The sequence below is a fragment of the Daucus carota genome, chromosome 9 (assembly GCF_001625215.2).
Source record: "Daucus carota subsp. sativus chromosome 9, DH1 v3.0, whole genome shotgun sequence".
NCBI lineage: Eukaryota > Viridiplantae > Streptophyta > Magnoliopsida > Apiales > Apiaceae > Daucus > Daucus carota.
This window is the reverse complement of record NC_030389.2, coordinates 40,388,839-40,400,270: the sequence shown is the minus strand read 5'-3', so window position 1 is coordinate 40,400,270 and position 11,432 is coordinate 40,388,839. Positions and strand designations below refer to the sequence as shown.

Sequence of the window (11,432 nt, the reverse complement as noted above, 5' to 3'; positions counted from 1 at the left end):
CCCATCTTGTCCCGAAAATTTGGAACAATACAATATGGATATCTATAATAACGGTACAATTTTGGTTCTCAACATTTTGAATATCCGAAAACTGGGATGGTTGTGGAGATCTCACAAAACCCCGGCTTTACCCGTACCGTACTCACCCCTACTACTGTATATTAGTATTATTTTGTTACTATCTCTGGCCAAATAAGCAGAAATCTGAGTGATATTTATATGTGTTTTCAACTTATAAACTCGGAAACCAGATTTTTAAGCTCCGGCCAAACACCCTCGTAATATACATCGAAATTATCAACTAAAAAAATTTGATCCATGGCTAAATTACGCCATGAATGTTCCGCAAAATTTAGGTCATCCACAAGGCATATCCGGCTCTGTAATGGTTGTAAGTTGATAAACGTGAGAAGTAATAATATTATATACAAGAGGAGTAAAAATTATTAACCTCACGGGAGTGCAACACACAGCATTTATTAACATGCTCGATGCCTTACGTGCATGTATATACTACTACTACTATACAATGCAATTAATCATATATGCTTTCACTATATATACACTTGATCAGATTAGAGAGTGTGCTTCATATACGCGGGTCTTATATACAATCTAGTTAATTTTACTACAGAGAAATCATGTCTCACATTGCTGTGGAGAGGAACAGGAGAAGACAGATGAATGAACATCTTCAAGTTCTACGCTCTTTGACCCCTTGTTTCTACATTAAAAGGGTATTGATCTATCACCTATTATTCCGTTTTACGGGTGTGGGTGTGTATAGTGACGAAACCAAAATATTTTAAGATACAGAGTAAAATAAAGATATTTTCTCTGGTAAATATAATAGTCGCTTGAACTTTTTTTCACGTACTTTTAAGAGTTTTGACCGTATAATTATAAATACTATTTTTTAAATTTTTTTTTGTGAATAAAAATATGACACTAATATTTTTATTCCAAAAAAAATTTAAAAAATAACATTTATACGTCTACGGTCAAAACTCTTATAAGTACGTGAAAAAAAGTAAGCGACTATTATATAGTGATCTGTTAGTACTTTAGTTTTCAAGATAGTGGGGGTTAAAATATTTATGTAATTGTTGCATAACTTATTATTGTGAATATTAACATGCATATGAAGGGAGATCAAGCATCCATCATAGGAGGAGTGATAGAATTCATCAAGGAGTTGCACCAGGTTCTTCACTCCCTGGAATCGAAAAAACGGAGGATGAGTCTGAGCCCTAGCCCTGCTCCTAGTCCAAGAGTACCGCTCCAGCTTATCAGTACTCCTCCTTCAGAATGTAACTCATTGATCAGAAACACTATTCACAATGAAAATGTGAAAGAGCTCGGAGCATGCTGCAATTCTGTGGCAGCTAATGTTGAGGCGAAGATCTCGGGTTCAAACGTTGTTCTGAAAACTGTTTCGCAGAGGATTCCAGGACAGATAGTGAAGATCATCAATGTGCTGGAAACTCATTTTTTTGAGGTTCTTCATTTGAATATCAGTAGCATGGAAGACACTGTTCTCTACTCCTTTGTTATTAAGGTAATTTATTCAACCCTAATTCTTATTTCTTCATCATATATGCATCAACAGGTAAAGATCATAATCTATGTAAATTGATCTTAAAAGAAACAGTGAAGAAAGCCCTATATGCAACACTGGATCAGGTACGTCATGCATGCAGCAATATAAAAAATGATAAAATTCATTAGGTTAAGTATCAAATTGACTATTTTCAAGCCGGCGAGTCTCAAATTGACCATTTTTTAAGTCTGTCATAAACTAACATAATCTCAAATTTATAACCGAAAATCAACAATTTTGTGTGGAAAGTGGCCAATTTAAGAACCCGAATTCGTGAGTGATAAATTTTGAAAGTTTGCTAATTTTATAGTGATCAATTTGATACTTAACCCAAAATCCATTTAAACAGACTGAAAGGTAATCATTTCACATGATGACACCAAATTTGTGCATGATATGAATAAGTTGAATGAGCTCGACATTTTGTTGTTATCATCACATAACTGCTGTCATATGTTTGTGTACAGATAGGGCTGGAATGTCAGCTAAGTGTGGAGGAATTAGCAGCTGAGGTCCAGAAAAGCTTCTGCTCTGACAAAGTTTAATTACGTCAAGGAGATGTACCATATATAAATCAGATTTATAGTAGCTACTTCCTGTTGTGTAATAGCAGAATTTTACATTTGAAAACAGTGCACTCTATTATCAATCGTATGTACTTGTTAATCCAGAGGGTTTGATCATTTAAACGAACACACATGATTCAGAACTTGATAACAAAATGATGAAAACACATATATAGGGAAAACAAGTTCTTAAGCGAAGGACAACATTGCAAGACGGTCCGGTGAGTGTGACATCTTGTTATTACTCATTCATTACCTACTAGTCTTATATGACATCATCCACCCACCCTAGAAAAACTAGTCTTATATTACATCACCCATCCTCGAGATGACATCACCCACCCTGTGACCCACTCTCGACCTCATTCAATCCATCCCAGACCCACTAGAGTCTCGTCAATGCTCCGGAAAGATACTAGAGGGGCTTCAGACAAGCTGAAGAGCCGATACTCATTCATCGGTCATATTGTTGAGATATAAACTTGTGAGATGCACCAACAAATCTGTTGGAAAACTTGTAGGAGGGTCATTTTACTGATTACCCATGCTTGTTGCATTTTTAGCAAATCAGCTCAGGTTTAATTAATTACTTGGTTCAGATTAGGAATAGATTCTCCAGGTTTAATCTATTAGATATATAAAGCTCACACTCATCAATTGAATATTTTCTACTAATTAAAAGGAGTTATTGACAGTTGGACGTAATCAAGGTGGATGTAGATGCACCGATTTTCGACGCCAGGACCATAATGGTAGATTGGTGCAGGCTAAGAAAATTAGGACTGTAGGAGCGTTTTGGTTGGTGGTACCAGAATACAAATGTTTGATTTAGTGTAAGTAATTGTTCTCGAATGTAGTCTCGATGAGATATATGTTTTCAAACGCAATCTTGATCAAATGATTTTCTAGTTTCAGAAAAAAATAACAGTGAGTAATTTTTGATTAATCATGGTAATAAACGTGTACTGATTTTAAATAAAGAGTTTTACGCTATAACTAAGATTATAAACTACACACCACATAGATTAAGCTACGCTAAAACTGGATAAAAGATGTCATATATAAAAATTGGGTCGTATCATTAGACAGAGAACCCATAGAACCTTACCTTATTTCTTGTATTAGTTAGGGTTCAACAGCAAGACTTCATATGTAAAAAATGTCAATATCTATGTATTATATTTTAAAATTATTTTTGAACACACACAACAATGAAAAAACATGAAAAAAACATGTATTTAGATTTAGATCCTAAAAATCTATTTAAAATTTAGGGTTCTGCAGCAGAACCTTAGTGGTTCCATGGTTCTATTTTAAATCTCTTAAGCGCGACCCTATATTTAGAATTTGAAATAGTAATAACTTGCAATAACATAAATTTTAATATAGTCCATCATTGTAACCAGTCCCATCAGATACAATGTCTTGCTGGTTGAGCAAATTTTATATAAAAGGATTTCATATCATTCTTGCCAACCATTTTAACCGTTGAAGAGAAGAAAGGATTAAACAATACAACATCAAAAAGGATAGACCTCTCCAGACTCAGAAAATGAAAGCACAGTGCAACTATATGACCAACAGAGTATGATGTAGAGACTAAAGAAAACCGTTCCTATATATAGAAGCAAGAATTGTACAAGACCAAGTGAAAAGATGATGTGCAAACTCATTTGTGAACTTAATAACCACAGACCAAGGTTGAGGTCTTGTATGTGTAACAGTATAAATAAACAGGAACCAGGGTGGGGATGGGGACTGGGGAGTGGTAGAAAGAAAGGGTAGGGAGTATATATGATTAACTAATATTAACGGATCGTCTCAGGAAAAGAAAACTGTATTATACAAAAGAATTAGCTTTACGCTAAGGATCTCACTAATATATCTTGATCTCCATGAGCTCCTCGATGGGTTGACGGCATATCGGACACTTGTTTGATTGAAGCCTCAATGCTTTTGAGCATTCACTGCACATGCACTGAAACACAGAGCTCAATCAGCAAATATTATAAATGACTTAAAATAAGAGTAGAAGATTCATGATCGGAAGACATAGAATGGACATGTTTCTTACCATGTGTCGGCATGGAAGCACAGCAGTATCACGGGGTTCCGTCATGCAAACAACACACTCTTTTCCCGAGTCATTATCGTTGAAAGATTCCGCAGAGTTTCCAAGTCCAAAAATTTCTCGCAGTTCGTAGCGAACCTCATCAATCCACAAAATCTGTTTAATAACTCTTAATTTGAAAGGGTCCCCATTGTTCTTCTCGAGCACAGCTTGAGTGATTTGTAGGTGGGATGATGTGTTTGGACAATGATCACTAAAATATATATCCATAGGAAAAGATGGCAAACATGTTTCGGCACAAATTACAAGTGGATAAACATCCTCTGCAGGCCATGGTTTCGAAAGATCAGCCAACTTAAAGTAGCCTAAATTAATGCCTGTTCCTGAAGGCTGAAAAAATCTCTGCCCAAGTCCTTTCTGGAAGGGAATTTTTATCGGCAAATAGGATTCAGGATATACTGGGACAATCTTACAATTAGCTTCTTCCTTTGCAAAGTAGAAGATGGTAATACTGCAAAGCACAATAAAGAGCAGGAGTTAATTGACATAAAAGAAAAGAGACATCTTTCATATGTCCATTCAATATAGATTTAAAGAAGTGGTAAAGGATCGACATTTAAAGGAAGCTGCGAATTCCATAATGCATCTAAGTTTCAACCTTATGAGATAGATGTAAACATAGTTCTCTTTATGCAGTAACTAATTCAAGTCCACAAACATGACGATGATATAGAGATGTAATAACAAATTACTGTCCATAATATGTTCTCCTAGTTATAGTTATTCATGGACAATTCACTATTATGAGTATGTTAACATTGCTGGAAAATCGAAAATGTGGAACAGATCTTTCACATGTAGTCTATAGCATAGAAGGGACAATAGTTTAGCCAAAATCTATCTCTCACATGTTGTGACTTCTGCCGACATATAACTAAGACTAACTTTAAAGATGGAGGTGGCACATGTTCCAGTAACGAAAACTTTATACCTTCATAAAGATATTAGTATAGATGCTTTGTTAGCTTTTAATCTGCTTCTAAACTGCAAATGGATATTGGGATGGCATGCTGAAAGGGTTTTACCCAGATAGTCATTTGTATCCTGTTTTGCCACCATCCAAGTAGCAAGGGTTCAAAAAAGAAATTTTTATATAATCACCTGCCAGAAATTGTATTGGTCTGAAAAAGTTTGGAGAAAAGAAAGCTCCTTTTACACATGTTTCAGCCTATTTAGATACAGTTTCTTTGGATTCAAGGCTTGCTTCACATGTCACTCTATCAAGAAGGCCGCTTCTGTCTTTGCCTATACATTCTGCTCTCGAGTTTCCAAATTACATTCCGAAATCTTTATTTCACTCAGATCTTACATAGCCACTTTGAACACGTTAATAATTTAACAGATTATAACTATACACAAAGCAATAGCTGTTAGTGCTAAATGACACCTTCAAATATTAAGTAGTTAATAATTGTTCAGAAAAACCCACCACCCGTTTTCTTCTAATAGAGCATAAAATCTTTGTCTAATCCCCTACCCAAGCTTCAAAGAACATAAACATCAGAAGAAAGCCTATATATAGTATGTTTGAGCTCCACAACATACAGGGTTAGCCATCTTATCTGATCTCTCTTCATTCTTTTATTCACCATCTCTGGTGGAGAAAGAAGATCAAGCTTCTGCTTGATTGGAATAGTACTTACTGAATAAAGCTTTTATTTTCACTTCAACAAAAAGATGTAATTGGTTACTAATAAAAAAGTTAAAAGGATAACTCGATAAGTATACGTTACTATATTAACAGATGGCTTATCTTACAATTATATAAGGGCGCTTACTGGATGAGATGTGTAGATGTGGAACTTAATGAAGTAAATAATATAGGACAAATTGGTAATAAACAACAATACAAATAGATCCACATTTATTCTTACATTCATGGTATGGCATCTTCTCCCAAACGAACCATAGGAAAGAAAAATCAGGGAAAAACTACAATATATGAAATAGAAATTGACGTTATGCAACAAAAAAACTTCATATACCGAAGGAACTCTATTTACCTCTTTAAAGACAAAACACTTTAATTCTTAATGACAATATTAGACTTACTTTTATGTAAAAACATCACAGAGATGATGAGGGGTTTAGTATAAGGACCTTAGATCACATAGAAACCCTTAAATTCAACATAAAGGCACTGTAACATACAGAAATTAGAAAGAGAGAATGTGGGATGCCCCAAACCAGATATCAAATGGTTGTCACAATACAATAGCGGCATCTATGTGAATCTAGCACCATCTTGCATATGATAATGATCACTCAAAGGACATCATATGCGACACTGCTAGACCAGTTGTTACAGTACTTCTGACGCGTCTAGACTCTAGATATATTCATTTACCATCTTGTTAATAGTTGTGACCCCACAACAGATATGATATGAAAAACTAGTTAGTACACAACAGTTCATGCATTTATTTACTAGACAACCCATTGCATATTTTTTGTTTAACCAGAGAGCATTAGGGTTGCAATGTAAAACAATGCAATCAAAGCCTTTTTTTTTAAAACGAACACGTTACTGTTTGATAAAACTTGATTACTATTACACATTTGTCTGCCCCAATATCTTCAGTTTCATTTTCTCCATAGCTTCACTACATTATCACCCTTTTGTTTTTTGTATTTTTTTGGGGTGGGGGGAGGTTGTGGAATATAAAAATTGTTAAAAGGCAAGGGAACTAGAGAAATGCATTGTACGAAGCTACAGGCAATTAGACCATGACTTCCCTGTTTGAGGCATATAATAATGTGCTCAGAAAAAGACAGCATTCCTCTCAAGTAACTATGTTACTGCCATAATTCAGGCAACCATTTCTTATGCAAGAATCATGAGCAAACCAGTAAAAAATCAATGTAAAAAGACTTCTTAAAAAAAGTTCTATGATTGCAGATGACATGCTTCCATGAGTGGGGGAATATATATATAGCAATCTCAACAAGCTAGAACCATTTCTAGAAATTAAAAAAAAAAACCATCTTTATCACAAACTTTACTCCAATAAACATTCTATATCAGCGATATTAACTCTGCAACTTGATTGGTTCGACAGTTCTTTAAAATTATTTATCTAAAACATGCATAGCAAAAATATAATATTCCTAATGAGCAAAGTAATTCCAGTTTCAAAACTACAAGCCCTCAATTAAAGAATTTAAAGCACAAGGCAGACACAACATATAATGTAAACGACCAATGATCACAGATATTACATACATACAAATTCATCAATTTTAAGTTTAAGCTAAATCATTACCTGCCATCAAACATTGCATCAAAAACAAATGACACCAAATGGTGATCCGGGTACGCCTCATCCCTCACAAGCCTTATTGTATCTTTATGCACATTGACATCATTTTTGACTTTCTTAGCCTCCTGATGCTCAACATATGCTGGCGGTGGCAAAGCCGCAACAGCCTCAGCAGTCACCGCCATTGGAGCAGCCGGTATCCCAACCCAACCATTATCTTGGTAACCATAACTATAATACGGCCCGAAACTCGACATACCCATCACAGGACTTGTGTAATTACAAGCATTGTAACCCCCAGAAGAGTAATATGATGAGTAAATTGGGGTAGCCGGTGGTGGTGGTGGAGGGTGCGCAGGATAAGGATATGGCGCAGAATAAGGATCAAGAGGGTAGCAATAGGAAGAAGATGAAGAAGAGGGTGAGGAGATATATTGAGATGATGGGTATGGGGTTTGATAATAATTTGGAGTGTTTCTTCTTCTATTGTTGTTGTTATTGTTACTCCAAGAAATACCCATTTGTGTTTTTGGTAAAAAGATCAAATCTTTAAGGTGTTTAAGGCCAAGAAATCAAGAAAGTTTGGATTTTTAGGGTGTGTTTGTGTGTCAATTGAAGATTAAGAGGGTTGATTGAAGAGTGCCCTCTTGAAATTTTGGGATGATACAAGGCAAAGGTGGGATTTTTATGTGAAGGGCATGATTTTAAGAAGATGAAGATGAAGAAAGATCAAATCTTGGTGGTGGTTAGGAGCAAGAAATGAATAAATTTGGTTGATTCTTGGTGACTGTTTGTGTGTGTGAATTGGGTTGGAGTGAATTCAAGGTGGGGTTGATTTTATGTGAGAAACGATGATGAACTCATGTTGGAAATGTGCTATCAATTCTTGGAATTTTGTTGATGAAAAAAGGTGGGATTTTTAATTTTTATACTATCAAACAAGGGCAAAGAAAATAAAAGGGAAAGGGGAAAGAAAGAAAAGGGGTGTTGAATTGATGCCCTGAGATTTTGTATTTTTGAAAATATTCCAAGGTTGGGTTGTAGGACAATGAAGGTTTGGGGGAAGAACTGGAAATGGAATTGAAAAAAGTTGATGGAATTCAATAATGCTTTGTTCTTAATAATGCCTAGTATTATATGCCAAAAGGGTGCAAGTAACTCTAAAAACAAAAGTGAAAAAGTAAGCCATGAGAATAATATGACTGATGTATTGAATGATTTTATGTTTATTCTGAAATGATAAAAATGTGTCTCACTGTCTTGTAGGATGAAAAATACTTGATAATGAAAGGAAGCAATTTAAATTTCATATGTCCATCCAATAAAAAGTATTTAATTATAAATAAATTAATTTATATTTTTCATATTCCAAATAAATCAAAACTGATTATTTGAGAGAAAAATTAACTTAGTCTAAAAAAACTACTCCCTCCGTCCCACCAGATTCTTTACAGTTTCCTTTTTGGGATGTCCCATCCAATTCTTTACATTCCAAAACTTACCAAAAATAGTCAATAGGTCCCACCACTTCCCAACTTTTCCTCCCTTTTCACACTACTTTTAGAGCAACTCCAATGGTGTTACTTATCTTCGACCCCTAAAATATAATAAAATAATGATTACCTATAATATAAGTAAGCAAAAACGTGTTTTACTCCAATGGTATTCCCTATAATCATCCCTATATTTGAAAAAAAATATTTTATTAAAACTTTTATTATGGTGGGGTAGATAAAAAAAGGAGGGAAAATAAAAAATGAAAGAAAATGAGAGAGAAAGAGATGAGTTGGAAGATATAGGGGCTCACTTTTCTATCCCCAAAAGAAGGGGTTTTGTTTTCTCTCACCTAAAAATTTTATGTAAGGAGAGGATGGTTGGAGTGAAGAATTTTTACTTCAACCCCTATTTTTGTCCACGTAGGCTCATTATAGGTAAGGGAGGTGTTCCGTTGGAGTTGCTCTTACTCCCTTTTCACACTACCTTTACTCCACTATCTCTCTTTTATTCATTAAAAATTGACGGGTCCCACCACTTCACCCATTTTTCTTCCTCTTTTCCACTACTTTATACATATTTCTTAACCTCCGTGCCCAAACCAAACGTAAAGAATTGGCTGGGACGGAGGGAGTAGATAACAATCGTAATATACTATTTTATAATACAACAATTCGATAAAAAGACATATATGTATGAATGAAAATAGAGTAATTTGATTGGACAATACTATTTACATTTTACGCAAGTGAATAAATATATCCTCAATGAAATTGATAAAACACTTGATTTACAATCAATATAATTAGTAGGAGAGGTACATATTGATTAAATTGAGAACACTCACAGAACCCAAAATAACACAAACACACAGCTGAAAAAGAGAAAATAACTAAAACTGAACACAATGTTACAAGAACACATCACAACTGCAGTCCAAACATCTAATCAGCAAAACTCCGGCCTTGATTTCTTTCTGATGGAAATGCAGCCTCTGAGATGATCTCTATAAATGGTGATCTCAGAACAGTCCCTCAAGTCTTCAAGACTAATGTATTGTTGCTTCACCATTCTTGTAAAATCAGCTCCAGTGTCATGGATCCATATGTAAGGATGACAAGTCTCATCATAATAGTACAAGAAACTCTTTATTCCTACACCTCTAGTGCCACCAACACTAGGCATATAAGCCTTGTAAATGCTCTTACATTTCAGCCTCTTTGATGAGCCTGGCTTTAGACTGTGAGCTTTCTTCAGCATTGAGCCTACCCTGATCTGGAGCTCCACCGGCTTGTCGCTCAGGTTCCAGACTCGTGTCCCGATCCCTGTTACTTGCGTCTGATCACGACATCCGTTGAAGCACCTGATCAGGGATATAAGCCCGAATCTTGGCATTTCTTGATTAGATGATGGAGATGGCTTCAAGTGTCTTCTGACCTTAGACTTTGAGACAGGCATTCTGGTGTGTTATAAATTGAATTGAGCAATGTTCAATCAGCTTTTGTTGAATGAAACATACACACCGTGACTTCCGGATTCATTCTTATATTCTAATCTTGATGATGAGGTTGTTATCATTAGGTTGTGGGTCATAAAGTGTCTAACCAATAGACCATGCTTCTGCTTGCTTTTCGTTCGCGGAAATAGATATCTTTTTCAGGTTCGGGAGTCTTGTACACGAAATACGACTTTTTTCTACGACGAGACATAAAACTGTGGCCGGCATCAGAAGCAATCCGTACAGTACATATGATCACAAACATCAAGAAAAAATCAGCAGAAAGAATGGATACAGGACAATGCATGATAGGAGCAGCAAGGAAAATGGTGGGGGTCCCCCAATGTACTTTCACAACCAACACAAGAAGACAGAGAAGAGCCAAGATTGTGCATCAAAAATCAACAACCGGGGGCAGCTCACTTTAATCTTGTTCTCACAAGGACAATAAAAAATAATATTTAATTATATTTATAACTAACCCCCACAGCCTTGAAAAGCTTCATAATGAGGTATCTTTCACCATATTTTATGATGTTGCTTCACCTTTCATCATTGTGTACTTTACTAACTTTTCTTTCAAGTCTTGAACAAACAGCTCTGCTTCTTAAATTTCCCCCTGCTAAAATTTGGCAACAATTGAACTGTGTTTGTTTGCTGAGTGCCCATATTGTGCTCCACCATCAACCTCTTTTCAGGAAACTTTGCTAATCAATTGTTAACAGTAAGCTGTAAGCTTCCTGTATATACTCATCTGGTAAACTCAACAAGTGAGCAAACACGAATCTACAACCTTCAGAAAGGACTCTTCGATGATATCCAGAAGACAAAACAGTCAGCTGAGTACAACATTTCAGCGACGACAATAAATTGACTCGTTATC

At 35.4% G+C, this 11,432-nt stretch overlaps 3 protein-coding genes across 3 annotated transcripts; 1 reads left to right on the top strand and 2 right to left on the bottom strand.

The window, feature by feature from the left end:
* Positions 1-604: 604 nt before the first annotated feature.
* On the top strand, positions 605-2,230 carry LOC108202583 (transcription factor MUTE). The gene is made up of 3 exons (XM_017371054.2): positions 605-737; positions 1,148-1,558; positions 2,068-2,230. The coding sequence occupies exons 1-3, from the start codon at positions 642-644 to the stop codon at positions 2,143-2,145; spliced, it is 585 nt and encodes a 194-aa protein (XP_017226543.1). The 5' UTR covers positions 605-641; the 3' UTR covers positions 2,146-2,230.
* A 1,529-nt stretch (positions 2,231-3,759) lies between these two features.
* On the bottom strand, positions 3,760-8,676 carry LOC108202581 (probable E3 ubiquitin-protein ligase LUL4). The gene is made up of 3 exons (XM_017371050.2): positions 7,561-8,676; positions 4,241-4,748; positions 3,760-4,144 (listed from the first exon to the last, which is right to left on the bottom strand). Exons 1-3 carry the CDS (start codon positions 8,076-8,078, stop codon positions 4,043-4,045), a joined length of 1,128 nt encoding a protein of 375 aa, XP_017226539.1. The 5' UTR covers positions 8,079-8,676; the 3' UTR covers positions 3,760-4,042.
* Positions 8,677-9,844: 1,168 nt separating this feature from the next.
* LOC108202584 (uncharacterized) lies at positions 9,845-11,061 on the bottom strand. Its single transcript, XM_017371055.2, has one exon. The coding sequence runs from the start codon at positions 10,507-10,509 to the stop codon at positions 10,000-10,002; it is 510 nt and encodes a 169-aa protein (XP_017226544.1). The 5' UTR covers positions 10,510-11,061; the 3' UTR covers positions 9,845-9,999.
* Between the last annotated feature and the right edge of the window lie 371 nt (positions 11,062-11,432).

Coding starts and splice junctions, on each gene's coding strand:
- LOC108202583 (XM_017371054.2), top strand. CDS start 642: ATGTCTCACATTGCTGTGGAGAGGAACAGGAGAAGACAGATGAATGAA. Junction 738..1,147: donor CTTGTTTCTACATTAAAAGG/GTATTGATCTAT, acceptor ATGCATATGAAG/GGAGATCAAGCATCCATCAT. Junction 1,559..2,067: donor TCTACTCCTTTGTTATTAAG/GTAATTTATTCA, acceptor GTTTGTGTACAG/ATAGGGCTGGAATGTCAGCT.
- LOC108202581 (XM_017371050.2), bottom strand. CDS start 8,078: ATGGGTATTTCTTGGAGTAACAATAACAACAACAATAGAAGAAGAAAC. Junction 4,749..7,560: donor GATGCAATGTTTGATGGCAG/GTAATGATTTAG, acceptor TGTGCTTTGCAG/TATTACCATCTTCTACTTTG. Junction 4,145..4,240: donor TGCTTCCATGCCGACACATG/GTAAGAAACATG, acceptor TCTGTGTTTCAG/TGCATGTGCAGTGAATGCTC.
- LOC108202584 (XM_017371055.2), bottom strand. CDS start 10,509: ATGCCTGTCTCAAAGTCTAAGGTCAGAAGACACTTGAAGCCATCTCCA.